Source organism: Terrapene carolina, unplaced genomic scaffold (assembly GCF_002925995.2).
Source record: "Terrapene carolina triunguis isolate 2854851 unplaced genomic scaffold, T_m_triunguis-2.0 Scaffold234, whole genome shotgun sequence".
Classification (NCBI taxonomy): Eukaryota; Metazoa; Chordata; order Testudines; family Emydidae; genus Terrapene; species Terrapene triunguis.
Genome location: NW_020664585.1, coordinates 6,697,884 through 6,720,834, shown reverse-complemented (window position 1 = coordinate 6,720,834; position 22,951 = coordinate 6,697,884). Strand labels below are relative to the sequence as shown.

The following is a 22,951-nucleotide window of genomic DNA, read 5'->3' as shown; positions in this document are numbered from 1 at the left end:
GGCTTCCTGCTTCTGATGTACTTAAACATTTTTTTGCTATTACTTTTTGAGTCTTTGGCTAGCTGTTCTTCAAATCCTTTTTTGGTCATCTTAATTATATTTTTACACTTCATTTGCCAGAGTTTATGCTCCTTTCTATTTTCCTTACTAGGATTTAACTTCCACTTTTTAAAGGATGCCTTTTTGCCTCTCACTGCTTCTTTTACTTTGTTGTTTAGCCATGGTGGCTCTTTTAAATGTTTTTTAATTTGGGGTACACATTTAAATTGAGCCTCTATTTTGGTGTCTTTAAAAAGTTTCTATGCAGTTTGCAGGGATTTTACTTTTGGTGCTGTACCTTTTAATTTCTGTTTAACTAACCTCCTCATTTTTGTGTAGTTCCCCTTTCTGAAATTAAATGCTACAGTGTTAGGCTGCTGTGGTGTTTTCCCCACCACAGGGATGTTAAATTTAGTTATATTATGGTCACTATTACCAAGTGGTCCAACTATATTCACCTCTTGGACCTGATCCCGTGCTCCACTTTTGCCAGTAGGGAGTATTCCATCCTTATGGTGAATCAGAATGTTTTTAACATGTATACACGTAAATATTAATATGCGTTTGTGATCTAAAAAGTGATTGTCAAACCTTATAATTTTTTTCTAAAATCATATGATTTGTCCAAAATAGCATACTAGAGTAGCACTCTCTATAAACTGCAGGTTTTTTGAACCATGTAAAAGATCCCATGGCACTATTCATAAGGTCTTGGGTTTGTCTTGGTATCCTTGGACAAATTCCCCTTTCCTTCACTGTTAACTGTTTGCCCGCTGATAGCTCCTCTTCCTCAGATGTGTCTGTATCCAGCGTTTGGATGCTCTGCTCTCAGAGAATGTAGGATGTTGTTTGACTAAAAACTCTCAGGGAGTTAAAACTATCCTACTTATCTGAAAGCAAATGGATGGCCTGGAGGGAACTGCAACAATATGCTTTCCATAGAAATAATGCCCAGATGCCCTTTCCTTTCAACAGCATCATTATGGGTTTTACTAATGACAGATTAAATGAGAGGGGAACAGACTGTGAAGTATCACTAGCAGATGACCCTTGATAAATCTGATAATCTAACTTAAACATATATCTACAGCATATTTATATGCAATGGCTATGTTTCGAGACTAAGAATTTTATCTTCTCATCCAACAGAGTCCCATCAGCTTACAAGTGGTAAGATGACTGATCAGCCTTGATAGCCCCTAGTCAGTTTTAGAATTGATTATTTCTCACTATGAGGAACAGTCAGTCTACTTCAGAGAATGATAGTTCAGATGATCTCCCAGGAGCCATAGGAGAAGTGTCAAGGCAGGAGGGAAGGAAATGCACCATCCTTCCTGAGTTTCAGCCATTGCCCTATTTGGATGTTTAGATTCTCTTGGAGAGATGTGCAAACAGGTGGAGAATGTCTGGGTCCATTATTGTTGGAGATTAATAATGCCTGTTTATGAGAGGGACACCAGCCATTTCAGACCTGGTCCTGGCTGCGTCTCATTGGTTGGTGATCTATGTGGGACAACGGACAGAACTGCAAGTACCTAGCAAGGGCAGAAGGAATCACTTCAAAGTGGTTCTGCTTGTTCCTGTCAGAGATATCCCAGATGGTGGTGATGGGAAACTTCTCTGCCTTCTCTAGAGCTCTCAGTCATGCCACTCTCATTGTTGTTCAACATTAAAGTAAAACTACTGGGGAAAGACTGTGAGGTATGGGTTACAATGCCCATCAATATATTGATGGTTCAAGTCTGTCTAGTTTCCAACAGCCCAGGCAGAACTGTTCCATACTCTCTTAATATCTGGCAGAGATAGGGACCTGGAAAACCTTTTGATTCAATCTGGATAAGGTGGAAGTGATGGTGATTGATAGGAGAAAGCATTTTAAAGTCTGACCACCCATTCTCAAAGGGCTTTGCAATATCAGGGTCTTATAGACTCATGTCTGCTCCTGGATTCTCAGATAGCACCAGTGCTGAGAAACACCTTCTTTTAGCTGACCAAAAGATTGTGACTGTTCCTTTTTGATGCAGAGCTCATCACAGTCATCCATGCCTGTGTCCCTTCTAGTACTAGAATACAGCAATGCCTTCTACCTGATACTAATCAAGTAGGCAACTCAGAAGTTTCACTTGTGCAAGATGTAGGTGCCTGCCTTCTGAACAAGGTGGACTAGGGAGTGTTAAAGACCAGAGGTTCTCACCTTGCACTGGCTGCTAGTCAACTTTGAAGTGAAATTCTAGGTTCTGGTCACCATCTACAATGACTTAATGGGCTACGACCAATCATGCCACGTATGTTCGTCCAGAATGCCTATGCTGTCACAAAGATGAGGCTTCAGGGAGCTGTGGGAGGATATTCTTGGTAGTAGGCCATCTACTTGGGAATTAATTTCTGCTAGAAGCTCTCCTGCCTTATTTACCCAAGCCTGGTCACATTCAAAAAGTGCTATTAAGACTCATCACTTTGTACAGACTTCCTGCTAACTGCCAGCTCTAGTGCCCCAAGCATTCAGCCTATTGTCAATGTTCTCCTCATCTCTGTCCTTTAAGATGAGGAGCTGTGGGAGCCATGGGGAATTTGCTTCCTATGCTAGGAGATCATTTTGCTTTTAAGCTAAGACCGGTAAAGTGAGCCTAGATATTACAGTGATGGGTATCTTATAAATGTTTGCAATAATTAATAATAATTTAATAACAGAGTTAGTGAATGGATCATTTATCCTCATTATTCCTTGAAGCTAACAACAGGGTCATGCAATATTGTACATACTTTCCAGGACTGACATGGCTGTCTATATGAGTGAAAGGAATGAGAAAGCAAGGGAACAGGAGAGAAGCAGTGTGACTGTGACACTGGGAGGGAGCCATGAGAGCTTTTTGGGGGCAGTATTTACTGAGAAAGCAGGCTTGGATTTCTGAAAGAAACACCTGACTCATATAATCAATTTTTCTTAACAGAAACAACACAGCAAGGGTCCAAATATTGGCTAGCTGTTTGGGCCATGTGCAACATTATGAATTTGAATTCTTCCCCCCACTGTATCTGTGCATTAACAGAATAATCTAAGCAAAATATGGTCACCTCTGTTAATATGTACAGTCTCTCAAGGGATGCAGTTCCTACTGCTTGGTACATTTAATTATAGAATGATTAAAATACTATACTGTGTGCTAAAAGGAATAATCCCACACTGGGAGGGGAACAGGCTGAATGACCTAGTATGATTTTTCAGTCTGGTGCTTCCACACATTTATGAAAATGAGACTCCCTTTGATCAGGCCCTATCTCTTACCTTGTATCCCTGAAGTGCCAATGCACACCTATGCTCCAGAAGATAAAACTGAATTATGAATGATCATTATCATATGCACTAATTGCATTATATCTATTGCTGGAAAATAAACAATAAATCTCCAAGTGCAAAGTGTCCTTGGGCAGATCTCAGTTGACCTTGGCTGGGCTGGCAATGACAGACGGCAGGTTTAGCAGCGGTTGGAGGCAGTGGCTGTTCTAAGCAGACGTTTTCCTGGTTTCTATGAAAGCTACAGAGGTCCTGCATGAGCGGAGAGCCGGGTCTGCAGGTTGCGTGCTGAGTGCATGGGCAGCGCAACCAAAGCATTACAATCACGGCTACAGCAGAGAGACTCACGCAAGGCGGCAGCAACACCACCCAGCTGTTCCTTAGCCCAGGCCCAGGGGGCGGTGAGAAACACAGCAGGGGAGCGCGCGTGCTCAGTAGCACGCCCAACCCCTGGGTTCGCATGATGACGTCAGGACAGGGTGTGCACGTGGCCCTAAGACCAGCTGGAAGCTCGCGCGGCTGTTGCTGTTGCAGCAGCTAGAAAATCGCTCTCGCTCTCTGGAGCCTCCTTGAGGGGCTGAGCGCGGCTGGGACTGACTGTCTGTCCTTGCACCATGTTACTGCAGTTGGAGAGGTATCAGCGAGAGTGGCGAGAGCTGGAAGAGGAATTTCAGCAGCTCCAGGTGATGGGAAGCGGCAGGGTTTTGCAAAGTGGCCAGCCAGTGCTTTGCTTTGGGATGGGGGGGGGGAGCTTTTGCTTTGCTGTGCTGTGTTTATATCCACACCCCTTTGTGTCCCTGAGCTATGCGTTAAGAGAGGGTTGGGACCGGGCCCCATCGCAGCCAATGGGCTTCTAATGCAGGACTCTCTCAAGCTGGGTCATGCTGATTGAGAGAAGGAGATTTGAAAAACGTCTGTTAAAAATCCCAAACGCTTCACCACCGACAGAAGTGGTGTGTGTTGGGGTGGGGGTGTCCTTTTTAAAACATGTCTAAAAATGAATTGTCCCTCGGCCTTCCCCTGTGAGGGACACCCTCTGCAGCTGGAGTGAGACCTGGCAGTTCTGATTATCTCTAGTATCAGATGAACCTAGGCTTGCATTAGAGGAAGCCTGTGATTGGTAAGTGAGGAGGGAAAGCCTTGGGATTTGCCGTGCATGGAAGGATTTATGCTGTGTATCCGCTAGCTATAGCCCTCCTTTTGCTCACTGTGGCTAATAACTTTCTGGAGAAAGTAAAAGGCTGTAGAAGGTTGCATTGGATCATGGATGCAATGCTTGTCAGTGAGGAGAGAAACTACTTGAGTAAGGATTTTATTTTTTCTAGAGAAAACTACTTTCTGTACAAAAAGATAATTCTGATTTTTTTTTTTATTGAACAGTTTCTGACAAGCTCTTAGATTTATTCCTTTTGGCGTATTTTTATTCTGCTTCAGATGAAATAATTAACTGAACAGCAATATTTTAAAAAAAAGCCTACAAACACTTCAGTGGTAGGTAATATCCTTAAACTTTTTTAGGGTCCATTAGTCAGCCTTTCAGTTTCTCATGATACCTGTTCCTATTGGAGAGTGTATTATTTAACTTTATTTATGGGGTGTTTATTGCAGTGTTAGGAGAGAGAATAATTTATTTTATTATGAATAAAGAAAATACTATGCATAGAACTGCATTTTTGAATACAACAGCCAAATTAAAGCTCTTTTGGCATCCCCTGTATTAGTTCACCTGTAAATCTCAATAGCAATACTTTATACTATTTGCTGGGGAAGGGGAATTTACATTCTAAGACATATGAAAAGATGTTCACTTGATGATGATGATTACTCTTCCAGATGCTGCTTTACACTTTGTTATATTAAGCTTGAATTTAATTTGATTCACTCCTATTAGTGCATTTTGGATCCCAGAAGATCAGATTCTAACACCTTGTGGTTTCTGTTGCTGTTTAGGGAATCTGCTGTAGTTTGAGTCTTGGCATTGAAGATTTATTAGGAGGTAGGGTGGATGAGGTAGTATCTTTTATTGGACCAACTTCTGTTGGTGAGAGAGACAAGCTTTCAAGCTACACAGGAAGCATTCACGTTAGCACATCCTTTCCAGTTAGTCTATGGTTCTAATGTTATTTCTTAAATTGCAGAAAAGCTGTTTCTGCTGCTTACTGTAGCTGTATTCTGTGTGGAGAAAAGCTGAGAAAGCATTTCATGCAGATGTAAGCATGGGGATCCTGTAGCACTTCAGCACAGAAGTGGCTAGTCTTAGGGGTAATGCTGGAGTAACACCATTACTAAACATGGCTCTAAACATTTATTACAAGGATGAAACTTTAATGCAGGGTTGTGTGTGAATATATGTGAAGGGAAGGAGGTGAGGAAGGAGTCTCAGTGCATTGTTGCCTGCATTAAATGACCATTAAATAGTAAGCCTGGGCAGGTAGATGTGATATGTAATTTACATGTTGTGTTCATGTGATACTGCTGTAAAGTATCCGAGGTGGGCGATGCATAACACTAGGAAAATTGTATGGAATATGTAGTTTCTGTAGCACTTTTTGTATGCAAGATGGATTACAAATGGTGCCCTATGTATGCTGTGGATCTCTGTGTGTCTATATCTAAATGCAGCTACATAAATAATGAGCCTAGTTTTCACCATGTACCAGCTCTACACTACACAATAGTGTAGAGAAGGAACTGAGGGCAGTTCGCCCACATGCCCCTACATAGCCTCAGTGTCTGGCATGAGGAAGCATGGGATGCATGTATGTAAAGGCACTGTATTTGTATGTGGTGAGGAGGGGCGTTGAGTGGTTTTTTTTTTTTTTTTTGGTGTCTTTTTAAATGAAAAGTTATTTAGTTCCCATATCAAGATATTACCCTAAGCTTCTAAGATGATTAAAGTCCCTGCAGTACTACTTGCAAGAGTAAGTGTGTGAGCCCCAGCGCTCCACCAAATTCCAATTTGGCAAATCACTTTTATTGCAAATCACGTTTCTTACAAGTGCTGAATAAATAATTATTCTAGTCTAGTTAGTTTAGAGTCGCAAGGTTATTGTGGGGGGATGTCGCAGTTTTGCCACTCTTACTTCTGCATTGCTGTGTGGCCAGAGAGCAGATGGCACTGCCGCCACCAGTAGCTGGGCAGAAGTAAGGATGGCATGGTATGGTATTGCCACCCTTACTTCTGTGCTGCTGCCTTCAGAGCTAGGCCCTTGGCCAGCAACTGCCACTCTCTGGCCACCCAGCTCTGAAGGCAGCAGCACAGAAGTAATGGTGGCAATACTGTGATCCTCCTACAATAAACTTGCGACTCCCCTATAAACCTCTTTTGGGTAAGGACCCCTACAGTTACTACACCATGAAATTTCAGATTTAAATATCTGAAATCATTACATTTATGATTTTTTTTTTTTTTTTTTTTTTTTAAATCCTATGACCGTGAAATTGACCAAAATGGACCATGAATTTAGTAGGGCCCTATGCATAACATTTCTAAGACATGGGCTTTCCAATCCATCCACACTCTCATATAGGCACTCATCATCTTGTGGCTCTAATGCTGCAACACCCTTTTCTCTGGCCTTCACAAATGCTGCCTTGTTTCACTCGTTCAGAATGCTGCTGGAAGGATAACTTTCGTAGCCTGTTTTTTGACCCTTTCGTCCCTCCGCTGTCTCCCCCTTCTCTGTCGCATCAAACAAGCTACTTTGTCTTTACCTTCAAGGCCTTTCATGGACATCCCCCCCCACCCTACCTGTCATCTCTCATTCGCTATTTAGAGGCTAACTCCTGCCTCTGACTCGTCAACAGTGCCAGCTTCCATCACGCACTAGTTACATTTTCAAACAAGCACCTTTGTGCCATCCCTCCTTCCCCCACCCCGAAGATTGAAGGTTTATTTCTGCCCCCCAGCGGCCGCGTGCAGACAGCAGCCGCCCCCCCTTCCCAGAGTCCGTTCCCAGGCCTAGCAGGCCAGTAGCTGTGTCCGAGGGAGAGGACATTAAATAAGAGTAATGCGTCCTGAGGTGTGGGCTGTACCCGTCTGTCTGTCCAGCTGTACATACATTCCTGTCCCGGGAGGGGCTGTGGGTGGCTGTGTGGCCAAGGCCTGCGGGGCAGCCTGCTGCAATCCAGTGCTTACTTGCGGGGCCGGTACGCGATTTTTCCTGCCCTTTAGTACAGACCAATTGTGGCGCTTCAGGTAGTAGACGAGGGGTGCCAGGAGGCCAACATCATCAGCATCTTCATTCCCATGTGCTTGCGGTGATCGTGGGAGGAGTTCCCTGTAAACTCTGCCTATTATGATGATCAAGAGTCTGTCTCGTAGTATTTCCCTGTCTGTAATGTATCACCTGTTGTCGCTTGTCTTATACTCAGATTGTAAGCTCTCTGGGGAAGGGACTGACTTTTTGTTCTGTTTGTACAATGGCTGGTCCATGGTCCTGAGCCATGATTAGAGCCCCTTGGTGCTATGGGAACACAAATAATTAATAAGACTCTTGGATTCTGTTTATTCCTCCGTTACTGACTTGATGGGTGACCTTGAGCGAGTAACTTGCATGTTAATTTTCAAAAGTGAGTAGTGATTTTTGGGTACCTTACTTCAGACATCTTAAAGGGGCTCACCCCACCCCCCAAGTGCTGATCATCTGCTCTCTAGAAATGAGGCCTCTTTAAGCTGTCTGAAGCTGGGCACCCTAAATTACTAGTTACCATGTCTTGGTTTCCCAATCTGTACATGTAGGAGGGATGTCGAGACTAAATGTTTGTAAAGTGTTTTTGAGTTAATTGACTGGAAGGGAGGAGCCAATGGATCTATATAGTTCTGGACCCCAAGGCACACCTCCACACTGGAACCTTGAGGAGCACAGTTCTGGTGCACAGGAAATGCTGAACCTCATGGCATGTGCTCCTGGCAAACTGCCTTCTTCCTTCCAGCCCTGCGTGGCACAGCCATACCAGTTCTGCTGCTTAGTTGGGCCTCATGCATCTATGGAAGATGTGGGGTAAGGATTTTCCCCATAGTGACTAAATAATCAAGTGTGTGTGTGTACACGTGTGCGGATGTGCACAGAATTTATCTCTGTCTACTAGGTATGTCAGCATATTGCTGGTCTTTATATACCAGCTAAATAAGCCTTGCAACAGCCCTGTGAGGTAAGTAGGTGTATGTGTATCTGTGTACATGTGCCATGCACAAGCCTAATTAATCAAAAGTGTGGTGTGTGTAGTAGAAGAACAGACCTATTTAAAAAAACAAACACACACAAATTTAAATGTGCTATCATATTATGGTCGCAATTTACACTCAGAATGCACCTTTGATTTCCCAAATATGTAGGGGAAATATGTAGAAACATGACTTCCATTTGTATAAATGGGTAATCGTTGAGGCCATGACACTGCAGAGCTTATGAACTCAAGGAAAGTTGCAGTATTTACAACCTTGCAGAGCTTATCAACTTCACATAGGTGCCTTTCTCCTAAGAAGCTAAAGTCCTTAAATGATCAGCACAGAGTTTTCCACATAGAAAGTTATGCACTGAAGTTAAACGTCTAGGGACGTATTTGACCTTTGGATTATGCTAGCTAACATAATAGGAGTCATGCACCCACTGAACTGCAAAAAGGGACCCTTTGTAAACTTTCCCCAGATATTTCTTAATGAGTAAATAATTTCGCTGTAAAAAAATTTTTCTTATGGACATTGATGTGGATTTTACAACAATTGTCTGCTTTCCTGCAGTTGTGGAACTCGCAATCTTTTACATCTATGTGTTTTTAATTAAAGTCTTTTAAGGAAAGTTGAGGCAGAACCAGAGTGTAAAATATATTTAAGAACATTTTAACTCCCTTTGGAAATTAACTTTTTTTTTAACCAGACAATGTAAACAGTCAAAAGAATTGATTGCACAAGCTCAAGAGAAGCAGAATTAGTTAATATTTAAACTGCCTTCCATTAAATAACTGATTCTTAAAAATTAATTTGAGGGGCTGTGTCCAGTCCTGGAGATAGTTATTTTGATTATGGCTTTGCTGCCACTACTTACAGGGGGTTTTGAAACTGAAATCCAGTGTATACAGTACAATTTGTGTTGCATTCGGATTGTGCGTGTATATATAGTGAACATGTGTTAAACCCTTATGAGAAAAGAAGCAAATGTGTTTGTCTGTGTATTTTTACCACACTAAGTACTGCTGAATGATCTTAAGAAAACTGGCAAATGTATAATTGAACTCCCTCTGATCTTTACTTGAGGTGTGATTAGTGGATAGACCTGCCATGCAGATATAGAATCATAGAAATGTACTTCTGGAATGGACTTTAAGAGGTCATCAGGGATGGTCTAGACAGTATTTGGTCCTGCCATGCGGGCAGGGGACTAGACTCGATGACCTCTCGAGGTCCCTTCCAGTCCTAGAATCTATGAATCTAGTTTCTAGTCCATCTCCTCATGTGAGGCAGGATTAAGTATACCTAGGACATCCTTGGCAGATGTTTGTCTAACTTGTTCTTAAAACCATAGCCCGTGCCGATGCTTAACTATGCTTTATAGTTAGAATTGTTGCAAACCAATTACTTTTGTCCTACCCTGTGTGGACATGGAGAACACTTGATCACCATCTTATTTATACATTTTAACCCCTTCCTCTTCTCCAGTCCAAAATCTTATAAAGCAATGACTAAGATTTTAAATTGGTAGCATGAAGTTGGATTTAGGCACCAAAATAAGTGGCCTGAGTTTCAGAAATCTTGAGCATCCAGAAGTGCCCTTTGAAGTCAATTGGCACTGCAGGGTGCTCAGCATTTCTGAAGATCAGACCACTTATTTTGGTGCCTAAGTATGAACGTGAAGCCTAACTGTAGGCACAGATGGGTTTTTTTGAAAATCTTGGGCAATGGATTTGCCATAACACTGGGTATATTAAGGCTCTGTCTAATGTGTTAAATTGACTTTTGTGGGAGGTTAAAAAAAAAAAAAAAAGAGGGTGGGGTTAATTATGAATGTAAGGAGAACACCCTTTATGTTAGAATCAGAACTCTGCCAGCTACAACAGCTATACTGACTGGCATTACAGAAATGTGTATGTAATAAAGATTCTGTTCAGAAATGGGTGGTTACCCTTTCGTAGTATTCAACCGCTTTCTGTGTCCAGTGTAAACAGGCATTTGTGTTGCTTACACACTTAGAATCACGCTTGCAGAACTCTCTATAGACAAACTTCCCTCAGCTAGTTCATAGCACAGTTGCTATTTGGCTTGTGATCATACTGTGTATAGGTGAAAATGGTGTCGTCTGGCTGGAATTGTGTTTCGAAAAGGGCTTCTGACCTAGTTTGGACAAGGATTTGGTGTCTATACAATGAAATGAGTTGTGCTTGTCCAGGGTGTGTTGTGTCATGTCTTCAGGCTGTGTTGAAAACAATTGTCTTACTGGTGGGGACGCAGTCAACAGAGTAGAACATCTGTTTTAACAAAACTGGCTGTGTAGCATTCTAACCAATAGGTATCATGGTTTGCCACAATTGGTGTTGAGCTTGGTTTTCTGACTGTTGTGGATGGGATCAACCACTTTCACTCCAGGTTGGGAGGACCTGGGAGAAAGCTATGTCAGATGCTTGTTGTTAGACATAATTGTTCTGTATAAGTTCTTCTACCACACTCGTCACCATAGCAGCGGAGCACTAAGTGATGTGACTACATCTGTCGTGTGTGTGATCTCTCCCATTCTTTCCCTGGGGGAGAAGTGTGTTGCAGTAGTGTCTTGTCTTTGGAATTTTTTTTATAATTCACAAAAATACATGTTGCCCCCCCTATGTTTGATAGAGAAGGCAAAGTTAAAGGAAGATGCCTTGCACTTGGAGTGGAAGTTGGTGAAGTTTTTGATGCTCCTTAGTTCCTGTAGGTGTTCACTTCACAGTCTGGAACTGGCCCCTGAGAAAGTTCTGTCTTCTGCACCATGGAGCTTCACCCTTAATGCAACTTTTTACAATGCGCTAGAGGAGGCAAGCTATCGCTCGTGGTCTTCATCTCCGAGGTTTAGTTGATCTAGCTACTCAATGACCTGGGCCCAGTGTAACTTGAAGATCAGGACAGAGACCTTGAACTTGATTTGATATTCTATGGGAAGCCAGCGTAGAGAGCAGAGGACAGGTTTGATGTGTTTGTTGGGAAGGCAATATACTGCAGCATTCTGTATCAGATGGAGCGTCGTCCTAAGAGCTGAAGGCTTCATGCCCAGGTATATCACATTGCTTTACTCCAGCTGAGAGGTGAAGGCCTGAATAACTGAGGCCAGGTCATCATTTGTCAGGACTGGATGATGTTTCCTAGCCGATGGTAGATGGGAGATGGTAGAAAGCGTTATTCATGGATGTGCAATGTGAGAGCTTAGTGCCAGTAGGAATCCAGGAGCATTCCTGAGGTACAGACTGAATTGACCGATTGTGGCTGTATACCTTTAACCAAATAAGACTGCACCATAGCTGCAAACTCTTCAGAGTTCTTTCCTGGGCCCACCAGCATAACCTCTGTCTTGCTTGGGTTTAGCTTCAGCCGGCTGGTGTGGCCATAATGTGGTGAATGATAGTTGGTGCTGAAGCAGCTTTAATGTGTACTTTTGTCCCAGACTAACTTAGCAAGGGCAATAAATCCAACATAAAGAGTGAAGAAATTACCCCGTTAGCCTGCAAGCTAAAATGAGGGGTGTGCGTAGGTGCAAGGAACATGCACATGTGCTCACAGGCGGTGGAAAAGCCAGTCAAACAGTAATTTCTGGGTTCAGAAAGTGAAAACATGACAGGTTTTGATGAGGAGGCTCTTCTTTAAAGAGGGCTTGTCAGGCTGCAGGGAGTGGCAGACTTCAAACTATATCTGTTAATCAGAATATGGTACTGGTTACTAGTCATTCCAATTTGTTTAATTAGCAAAAGTGGTAAAGAGGGTTTTATGTTTTAAACAAGATCTGTTTTCCTCTTTTCTTCCTAGCTCTTCATCTCCCATTTTATTGTACAGTGAAATTGGAGTCCTTGATCTGTCATTTAACCAGCCATTTCACAGAAACAGATTGGGATGAAACATAGGATTATGACTTTACTGCAGGATCAGACAGGAGGAGGAGATTTTTTTTTTTTAGGAGTGGAAAAGCTCATTATGAAGTATAAATGACATCCTCAGTAACAGCAAGGGAAATGAAGAAAATAGGAGACATCCATCCTCTTTATATAGGCTTTTTATTTTTATTTTTTATGTGAAATTTATAATCACTTGGACTGGGCATCTGTGCCATAGGTATCCTGAGAACCTTGCATAGAATGAAACCAATTTATGATAAAGGGAGCAGTTGGCCATATTTCAGCAGCAGATACCTTCCCCAGCAGGAATGACATCAAAATCATGAAAATTACTTTTGTTTTTGGTGGTGGTGTTGAGGAACCACGGCTCCAGCTGAAGTCACTGGGAGATGCAGATGTTAATAATCTCAAAACTAGGGTGCATGGTAAAAATAGCACCCACAATTACAGGCAAACCTGTTCCTTAGGCAGGCAGGAGCAAGCCGGAGAAGCAACCTGGGCCTCTGCTCTCCCAGAAAAACAGGGTGTGCCTTGTTTTTGTTTTTTATTTTTCTCCTAAGGTTTTTCTGACTTAAAGAGATTACATCTTCTTTCTGCCTATTTTCTCTGCTCTCTTGCAGGAAACTCACAAGGTCTATAGACAGAAACTTGAAGAACTCAATAACTTGCAGACTGCATGCAGCAGCTCCATTCGTAAACAGAAGAGGAAATTAAAAGACTTGAAATACAGCCTCCAACGGTAATGGGATAGTCTTGGGGGGGTTCTCCTGAGTGACTGAAATACAGGTTATAATTATTGTTTTGCTGCATGTCCAGTCTCCTAAAAAAGCGAGCAGCCTTAGGTTATCACAGCTGTGTAAATTTTGATTTAACTTCTACCATAATAGATTCATAGAAGTAGAAAAGACCACCTAGATCATCTAGTGTATCCCTCAGGAGCCAGTATGGAATTGCTCCCTACAATATATTTTGTGTTAGGAATATTTTTATACTATAGGACTGCATTGCCATCAGTCTGTTACCTGTAGTTTTATTAGTAAGATAAAACTCAGTTCCTTCTAACTATGGAAAAGTCATATGAATTCGCTGGTAGCAATGTGGTTGCATTTGAAGGTAAATTTTAATCTTCAGTGGTATTCTTCCAATGTGGTGCTTGGATACTCAACTCCCACCAACAACAGGAGCTGTGTGCTTAATTCCATTGGCACTAGGCTAAAAATATTGCCTTTAGTGTCTCTCAAGGTTGCAGGTTACTTCCAATTTTCACATTAATTTTTGTTTTACCAATTTTCCCATAAATTATAGGCTATGACAAATCACATGTAGTGTAGGAATATTTTAAGCCCAAAAACCTGCAACAGTAAAGCTACGTTCTAGCTAAATTTACAAAAACTCTATGATGATTTAATGTTTAGAGATAAATATATGGGGTATCTCTTCTGGCTTATTGGAGACTTTAATATACTTCTAAAACAGGAATAGTCTTTATAATTTTTTTTTGAGATTTAAAGATTACATTGCAATATTTGTATTGGTTAACATTTGCTTCCCAATTCATCAAATATTTATCTTTTAGAGTTTACTGTCAGTGTTAGATCATATGTAAGCATTGATTAACCGCCAGACTAAGGTACATGTTTATAGAGAAGGAGATGAGGAATTGATAGTGTTCTACTACATGGACTTTTAGTTATCATCTACTAATATTTCCTTTTCAGAATTTCCTGATGAGCACTTGGAAATGGGACAATAAATTGGGTCACAAGTGGCAAACGTTGAAAGAGGAACTCCCCTTTCCTTCTGTTCTACCACTACAAAGGAATACTCCTGAGGGCATTCTGCGCCAGAAAATTAAAAATGCTGCATCCAAAAAAAAATTCTGCACAGAATTTTAAAAAATTCTGCAAATTTTATTTGTCAAATAAATGTGGAGGCTCCAGCATGGCGTTGGGGAGCACAGGCCACTGGCTGCACAGAGGTGGGAGATCTCTGTGCAGGCCTCCCTCTCCCCCGGACATGGACTCAGCGGTGAGGTTGCACCCAACCCTGACACAGCGCAAGGACCTGGCGTGCCCCAGAAACACCCCAGGGTCCTGCTCCCTCTGTGCCAGATGCATCAGGTGTTGGCAGGAAGGCAGGCTCAGCAAGGCAGGATCCAAGTGTGGAGGGGCTTAGTGTGGGGGACTCCAGGTGTGAGTTGAGAAGGTTCTGTGTGGGGCAATCTGGGTGTGGGCGGCTCAGTAGGGGATCAGGCTGCGGGGAGGATCTGGATGCACAGGGGCTTGTTGGGGGGGTTCTGGGTGTAACGGTAATGGGACTCTGTCAGGGGGTCCAGGTGAGAAGGTGGTTCGGACTCAGTGTGGGGGTCTGGGAGTGGGGGCTCAATGGGGAGGGTCCAGATGCTGAGGGGGTGGGGCTCAGTGGGGTGGGTATCCAGATGCAATTGGTTGGGGCTCGGTGGGGTGGGAATCCAAGTGTGGGTGGCTCGTTGGGGCAGTCCAGGTGCAGGTGGAGTGGGGCTCATCTGGGGGGTTCTGAGTGCGGGGTCGGGGGGGAGAGGCTCGGCGGTAGGGTCAGGGTATGAGGGGGTCTGGATGCATGGGGGGATTGGGCAGATGGAAGAGCAGCTCCCTGTACAGCTGAGGAGTGATGGGTGCAGGAGGTGGGGGTGGGGAGTTTGCAGAGCTTCCTGCCGCTGGGGGAGAAATCTGGGGATAGGTCTGTCCCAGCCCCAGATGCCGTGCAGAGGAAGAGGAAGTCCGGTCCTCCCCAGCCTGGCTGGGACTAGCAGCTAAGCCCGGCACAGGATAGGAGCCACCAGCCAGGTCTTCCCCCGCCCCATGCCCCCACAGTAATTTACCTCTCTGCCGGCTGCCCTGGGTACCCGAAACACACTGCTGGGGAGGATCGACCGACCGCTCTTGTGGCTTCCCTGTCAGAAAGTAATTTTTCTGTGGGGAAGCAAAAAAATCTGCAGGGGACATAAATTCTGTGCATACACAGTGGTGCAGAATTCCCCCAGGAGTAGAAGGAATCTGCATTTTTCCCCTTTGTTTTGAGCTCTGGCAGGCTGTTCCCTATCTGTTCACACATTGGCAGTTGCAACTGGAATAGTCTCTTAGCAGAGCTGGGCAGGAACTTAAAAAATCCACAGAAGTGTCATCTTGCTATATAGTTTGGAGATGAAATTTGTCCCTCCTCCTCACCCCCCTCAAATTCTCTCTCCTTTGGTACAAAGCAGTGAGCTCCATATGACAATCTATTTTAGAGATTTTTTTAAAAATATCCATTATTGCACTGTTTCAGCACTTATATCTCTTCCTTCCAGCCATAAGAACTTTGTGTGCTGAGCAGCAGTATGATTGAGGTTAGAGTCACAAAGCAGTTAATGAAAAGCCCTCCTATTGCTCTAATATTGTCTGTATTCAGCAGTGCTTAAACTGGCACCACCTGCTGTCCCCAGAGCTGCTGATTTCAATAGAGGAGACACTGCAGGAAGAGCTGATCAGAAGGTCCTTTTCCCCTGCCTTCCTCCATCTAATGTACCATTAATTGTGTAGGGACCAAATCGATCTCTTGAATTTAAATTAGTTTAACATCCTTTCACTTGGGGCTCTGTAGGATGCATGATGTCACTTTGAAAGGCTATACAGCGTGGGTTTGTTGTTGGGGTTTTTTTTGTTTTTTTTCCTCTTCAGATTGCCTTTTATGAAGTTTATGGTCTGGATAGAGATTTTTCAGTTTAAAAGCATACTCAGATCAGTTTAGAATTTTTAAAAGCAAGCTTTTATAAAACATCTGTAAGACGATATTTAAAAAAAATTAAAGATAATGAAAAGCTCCTTTTGAAAAGGGATTCATAACATTACTTAGCAGTTTTTGGGGATCGAAACATATAGCATCCTGCTAATGAACTGAGAAACAAAAAGCGAAATTGATCAGAACTTTTCACATTAGGTTATAATCATTGACTAGTCTTTCTGTTGCTTAAGCTGAACATAGTGTAAAAGTAAAGAGAGAGTGTAAACAGAGGAAAGTCAATTTTTTTTCCCCAGTTTTAACAACCAAAGTTTAAAGGTAAGCTCTTGCTGTTAGAAGTGCTGGTAAGGAAAAAACTTTATTAAAAAAAAAAAAAAAAAAAAGTTGCCGTGTTTAAGCTGGTTTTATGCCCTTTAAAATACATTTTGTAAAATGGGATCTGTGTTTTCACCATCCTCACAGGTGCAAACACATGTCTAGTCCTGAAGAATCTGATCTCATACAGCAAATTAACACCCAGATCAAAGACAGGCAAAACGTTTTCTTTGACATGGAAGCCTATTTACCAAAGAGAAATGGGTATGTATTTATTAAATAATCTTCCTAATATAAAGCTGTTACGAGTATTTAGATCAATGTGTCTTTTCTAAAAGGATTTAACAGATATATCTGCAAAGAATGAGAGGAAAGTATAAGGTAAATGAAACGGTAATATGGTAGGTAGCACAATAGACTATTTGATGTTTAATCACATCCCTGCTTGCAGGAGGATTGAAATGGAGAGGGAAAGATGGATCAGAAGTAAATTTCACTTTTGAAAGAAACTATATGGGCTCTAAGGCTTGGCTAACATGGAATTTTATTATTCAGAATATTCATGTAAACACTCCCATATTACAGTATAATCGTATTGGCTTTTGCTCTTTGGTACCAAGAGAGCTCTCATCTGTGGTACTCTGTCTTAACAGTACTGGGATGCCATTCATGGGCTGCTTCTTGCAGATGTAGCTATCTTGCTGTGAAAATATTAATCCAGTTTCCACGCCCCTGATTCTTTTGACTATTGATTCGTAATTTCTCCTGATCCCTAACATTACAGAGAGTAAAGAGGCCTCCCGCCAGAAACTTTTTATCTGTCTTACTCATTAAAATGTTGATTTTTAAAAAATGAACCAATCACCAACTAATATTGAGGATCAATTTGAAGAGAGCACTGATATGTATTCCTAGGGCACCATCTGCATTTTAAACGAATTTCTGTAGTTTTATCTCTTGCTTGCTATAATTAAAAATTTAGACCAAAATATATAGTATTGCTTACTGGAATTGGATCATCTCTCTAAATCTAGCCTGCAGGGCAGTGGTTCTTTTGTATTAAATTAAAATGGACTGATCTGTCTTTTGGCTGTTTTGTCTTTCAGGTTGTACTTAAATCTGGTGCTGGGAAATGTGAATGTAACTCTTCTAAGTAATCAGGCAAAGTAAGTGGGTTTTTTTGGTTCTGGTTTTTTTTACAGTTCTTCCCAGTTAGTAGAAGACAGATGTTGAAGTATGGCATAGATGATTTTTTTCCATCGCTTGAGCAGGGTATTGGCCCTGCAAGATCAATCAATAGAGCTATATACTATTCAAAATACTGTGCCATATTTATCCATGGTGTAATTCCACTGAATTCAATCTGACCACTTGTTTTTAAACAACTAGTCTAATATTTGGGGGCTACACACATGGACTTAATAGTGGAGAAGAGCATAAATTGTGACTTTTTTTTTTGTAACTGTATAAATAGCAGTGTGATTCCAGCTATATTGGCTCTCAATGGCTTCCAGAAAAAAATTGATCCATTTATAAATAGAAAAGGAGAAAATATAGTTATATTTAACTGCCAGTCCTGAAACTAGCCCTTCAAATTTTAATTAAGCTGGGTTCTCTTTGGCTTGTACCTAATCATCAGTAATAAAAAAATCTGCAGACGAGACTGTGACCGCCAGTTAAACATCTGTAACACCATTGTCTTCAAGGTATTCGCTGTGTGAATCCCTATTGTGCGACTATGTTAAGGACCGGTGTTACTGAGGACAGAGTATAACTCTAGAATTGGAAGTATAATTATAGTTTTGAGTAGAAATGTGATATGTTGGCAGTTGGGGTGCCTAAGCTCTGGTTCTGTCTTCACCACAACCGGTTTAATCTAAGTATAAAATTAATAGTCTAATAATGATTCACGGTGTATCTCAGGGATGCTGTCAGCAGCCTGCAAAGACTGAACAGACTCCCTGAAGGGTCCGTTCTAGCTCCAGCACTTTTCAACCTACATACCAGTGACATTCCACCAACATCCTCCTACAAGTTCATGTACGTGGACATTGCACTGGCTACCCAGGCTTCCTCATTTGAAGCCTCAGAAAAGGTTCTAGAACAGGACTTTAAAAGCCTTAGAAATCTGTTTCCAGGTGGTTAAAGCCAAATGCCTCAAACAATGGTCTCAGCTTTCCATTTGAATAATAGGCAGGTCAAGAAGACATTAAATATAAATTTCTGTGGGTCACTGTTGATGCACAATCATAATCCTGGATAACCCTGGACTGCACATTCCGCTTCCGTCGCCACCTTGAACAAACCAAAAGGAAAATGAAGGAAAATGAAGGCCAGGGTCAACTTCATACAGAAACTTGCAAGAACATCTTGGGGAAGCAACACCCCAGCTGTGCAAGTGCTGGGCTTCTCCTCCCCACGGCACATAGATATAGCTATAAACCATATCTGCATCTGACATGGAAGATATGCATACTTACTCCATAGAAGGAAAGTGAGGGAATCGCCAGACTACGACTGTGGCGTGGTGTAAACTGTTGGCAACATCACATCAGATGATTGCTTATCCTGGAGGAGTCACAGCCATTCAGGTGGCAACCCTATCTGCTCTGAACTGGATAAGAGACCTTAAGATCCAGCTGTAGTCACATGGTTGCTTTCACTGTTCCACTATTGCCATACAGAAGGAAGAAGTCTAATAATATTTACTTATCTCGCAGGGTGTTTGAGATTGAATTAATTCATGTTAACAAAGAGCTTTATTAAAGTGAAGCCTCTCTCAGTGGTGCCATATAAGTACAAAGGTCTTACTTCTATTATACCATGCTTGCATTTTCTCAGTGGGGGGTGGAAATGGAACAGTGAGGGCTACTTTGTGGTTTTGGGTGGTGGTTGTTTTTTTGTTTTGTTTTTGGGGTGGGGGGACAGATGAGGAAGGAATGTTCTTCAGGATTACTTTAAAGCTTGTTTTTGTATGTGTGCCCCCCTGCCCCCATGACAGTTGATAAGAAAAGCACCCAAGAAAAAACTCTCTGAATATTAAAGACGTTTTTTGTCTTTGGACAGATAGGGTGTTAAGTGTACAACATGTATGTAGAATGGGAACTCTACTTGTACAATGTAAACCAGTTTTAAAACCACAAATATGTAGATGTTTTACTTGTTTTTAATGGCAGAAATATTAATGCTTTTACTTTATTTTGTCATCCCAGGTTTGCCTACAAAGATGAATATGAAAAGTTCAAACTTTATTTGACAATAATCTTGTTACTTGGTGCTGTAGCATGCAGGTTTATTCTTCATTACAGGTAAGGCAATACTTTTATTTCTGATTAAACATTTTAAATAAAAATATAGTGTTGAATGTTTAGTTAGAATCCACTATGTTCTCTGCATCTCAGTATTGGAAGTTGTTATAACTCTATTGTGATTAGTGCAGAATTCAGAGCTAAGAGGTGCTGTCAAGACAAATCATAGTGCTGATCCTTAAAACACTTACACTTATGAGTAGTCTAATTTCTTCAATGGAGCTATTTATGTACATAAGTTATTCACGTGGAAATATTTGGAGGATCAGGCACCATATCTCTTAAAACCAATTTCCTTTCCTTTGCACCATAAATTATTACAGCTGAAAGAATTTTTAAATTTGCTATTTAATAGGGCTGTCAAGCGATTAAAAAAAATTAATCATGATTAATCGCACTGTTAAACAATAATAGAATACTATTTATTTAAATATTTTTGGACGTTTTCTACATTTTTCAAATATATTGATTTCAATTACAACACAGAATACAAAGTGTACGGTGCTCACTTTATATTTATTTTTTATTACAAGTGTTTGCACTCTAACAAGACAAAAGAAATAGTATTTTTCAATTCACCTAATACAAATACTGTAATGCAATCTCTTTATCATGAAAGTTGAACTTACAAATATAGAATTATGTACAAAAATACTGCGTACAAAAATATTGTGTACAAAAATAAAACAATGTAAAATTTTAGAGCTTGCAAGTCCACTCAGTTCTACTTCTTGTTCAGCCACTCACTCAGACAAACAAGTTTGTTTACATTTGCACGAGATAATGCTGCCCGCTTCTTGTTTATGATGTCACCTGAAAGTGAGAACAGGCGTTCTGATGGTACTGTTGTAGTTGGTGTTGCAAGATATTTACATGCCAGATGTGCATGCTTCCCCCACCATTCAGGGGACATGCGTTCATGTTGATGACTGGTTCTGCTCAAAAAACATCCAAAGCAGTGCGGACCGACACATGTTCATTTTCATTATCTGAGTCAGATGCTAACAGCAGAAGGTTGATTTTTTCTTTTTTGGTGGTTTGGGTTCTGTAGTTTCTGCATTGGAGTGTTGCTCTTTTAAGACTTATGAAAACATGCTCCCTACCTCGTCCCTCTGAGATTTCGGAAGGCACTTTAGATTCTTAAATTGTGGGTCGAGTGCTGTAGCTATCTTTACAAATCTCACATTGGTACCTTCTTTGCATTTTGTCAAATCTGCAGTGAAAGGTGCTGGGTCATCGTCTGAGAATGCTATAACATGAAGTATATGGCAGAATGCGGGTAAAACAGAGCAGGGGACATACAATTCTCCCCCAAGGAGTTCAGTCACAAATTTAATTAACGCATTACTTTTTTAATGAGCATCAGCGTGGAAGCATGTCCTTTGGAATGGTGGCCAAAGTATGAAGGGGCATACGAATGTTTAGCATATCTGGCACGTAAATACCTTGCAATGCTGGCTACAAAAGTGCCATGCAAATGCTTGCTCTCACATTCTGGTGAAGAGAGCAGCATTATCTCCTGTAAATGTAAACAAACTTGTTTGTCTGAGTATCCGAGGGGTAGCCGTGTTAGTCTGTATCCACAAAAACAACGAGGAGGCCGGTGGCACCTTAAAGACTAAAAGATTTATTTGGGCATAAGCTTTTGTGGGTAAAAAGCCCACTTCTTCAGATGCATCAAATAATGCCCAAATAAATCTGTTAGCCTTTAAGGTGCCACCTGACTCCTTGTTTTTGTTTGTCTGAGCAATTGGCTGAACAAGAAGTAGGACTGAATGCACTTGTAGCCTCTGAAGTTTTACATTGTTTTGTTTTTGAGTGCAGTTACGTAAGTTGCACTTTCAGGTCAAAGAGATTACACTACAATACTTGTATGAGGTGAATTGAAAAACACAATTTCTTCTGTTTATCATTTTTACAGTGCAAATATTTGTAATAAAAATATATACTTTGATTTAAATTACAACACAAATACAAGATGTATATGAAAATGTAGAAAAACATCCAAAATATTTAATACATTTCAATTGGTAGTCTCTTGTTTAACCGTGTGATTAAAACTGCGATTAATCGCGATTAATTATTTTTAGTTAATCGCGTGAGTTAACTGCAATTAATCAACAGCCCTACTATTTAATCATTTGTTTTTGTATTTAGCTCAGCTTGGACAATGGTAGACTCATTGATTTTTTTTTTTTTTCTTGCTGGTGGTCATGTTCTATGACAGCATTGTAATTTTGGGACTGCAAACATTGCAGGGGAATGTGCAAATCAAAGCAAACGTCCTTTCTAAATGTAAATATAAAAAAATGTCTCTGGCAACTTCTTGTATTTAATAGTTAACGGGAGGGCCAGGTTCAAGTTTTGCTAAGTTCCCTTTTAAATCTGCCATGAATGCAACATCATTTGTTAAGGATGTAATTCCCTGGAATGCACAAATGCTCAGGGTCGTCTAGACTTTAAACTTTAGGATGTCAAAATAGAGGAGTTTTTCAGGTCTTGAAAACAGAGTACAGTGCTCTACTGTGTTATTAGTTGATTGGATTTATATAGATCTAATAGTATCTGCTTATTGAATTAGCCTGAAAATGCCTGTGTAAATTGGATCATCTGCTTCTTCTATGGAGAACTGCCTCCTTCAAATGGAATCAATGTCATCTCTACACACTTGCTCATCAGCCTGGGATCCCAAGTCTTTTATCACATAGCACTTTCCCAGTCTCCCAGAGTAACGGAGTCTGTTTCTCTCCCCCGCCCGCTGCCCAGATTTGCATAGTTGTTGAAGAAAAGGCACAACGTAGGGGTTGTGTAGGGGTTTTTCAGCAGGACTAGTCATGTGTAACATTAAGCATGTACCTAAGGATTTGCAGGATCAGGGCCTTAAGGTCTGTGGTTTCACACAAACTATTTTTCACTTGCACTGTTCTTGGGGTAGGGAGGAGAATAATCTTGAAATGGATATTTATCATAATAAGGCTTTTTTGTTTGTTTTACTCTTTTTAATAGGGTGACAGATGAAGTGTTTAACTTCCTGTTGGTGTGGTATTACTGCACATTGACAATAAGGGAAAGCATTCTCATCAGCAATGGATCAAGGTACCATATGATATTCCAAAGTAATTCAAAGCACAGGATTCACTTAAAACAAAAAGGCGAAGATGGT

At 41.2% G+C, this 22,951-nt stretch overlaps 1 protein-coding gene across 3 annotated transcripts in view; it reads left to right on the top strand.

Annotated features, from left to right (window-relative positions):
• Window positions 1-3,829: 3,829 nt before the first annotated feature.
• Window positions 3,830-22,951, top strand: part of TMEM120B (transmembrane protein 120B) — a 38,012-nt gene continuing 18,890 nt past the window's right edge. Inside the window, exons 1-6 of one of the 3 annotated variants that reach the window (XM_024196196.2) lie at window positions 3,830-4,017; window positions 13,027-13,145; window positions 16,628-16,744; window positions 17,587-17,646; window positions 19,693-19,788; window positions 22,795-22,884. In XM_024196196.2, coding sequence (XP_024051964.1) covers window positions 3,949-4,017; window positions 13,027-13,145; window positions 16,628-16,744; window positions 17,587-17,646; window positions 19,693-19,788; window positions 22,795-22,884 — 551 coding nt within the window. In that variant the 5' untranslated portion in view covers window positions 3,830-3,948. Of the gene's footprint in view, window positions 4,018-4,396; window positions 4,455-8,201; window positions 8,338-13,026; window positions 13,146-16,627; window positions 16,745-17,586; window positions 17,647-19,692; window positions 19,789-22,794; window positions 22,885-22,951 lie in introns of those variants that run through there. The other 2 variants (XM_024196197.1, XM_024196195.1) reach the window with 2 other exon arrangements.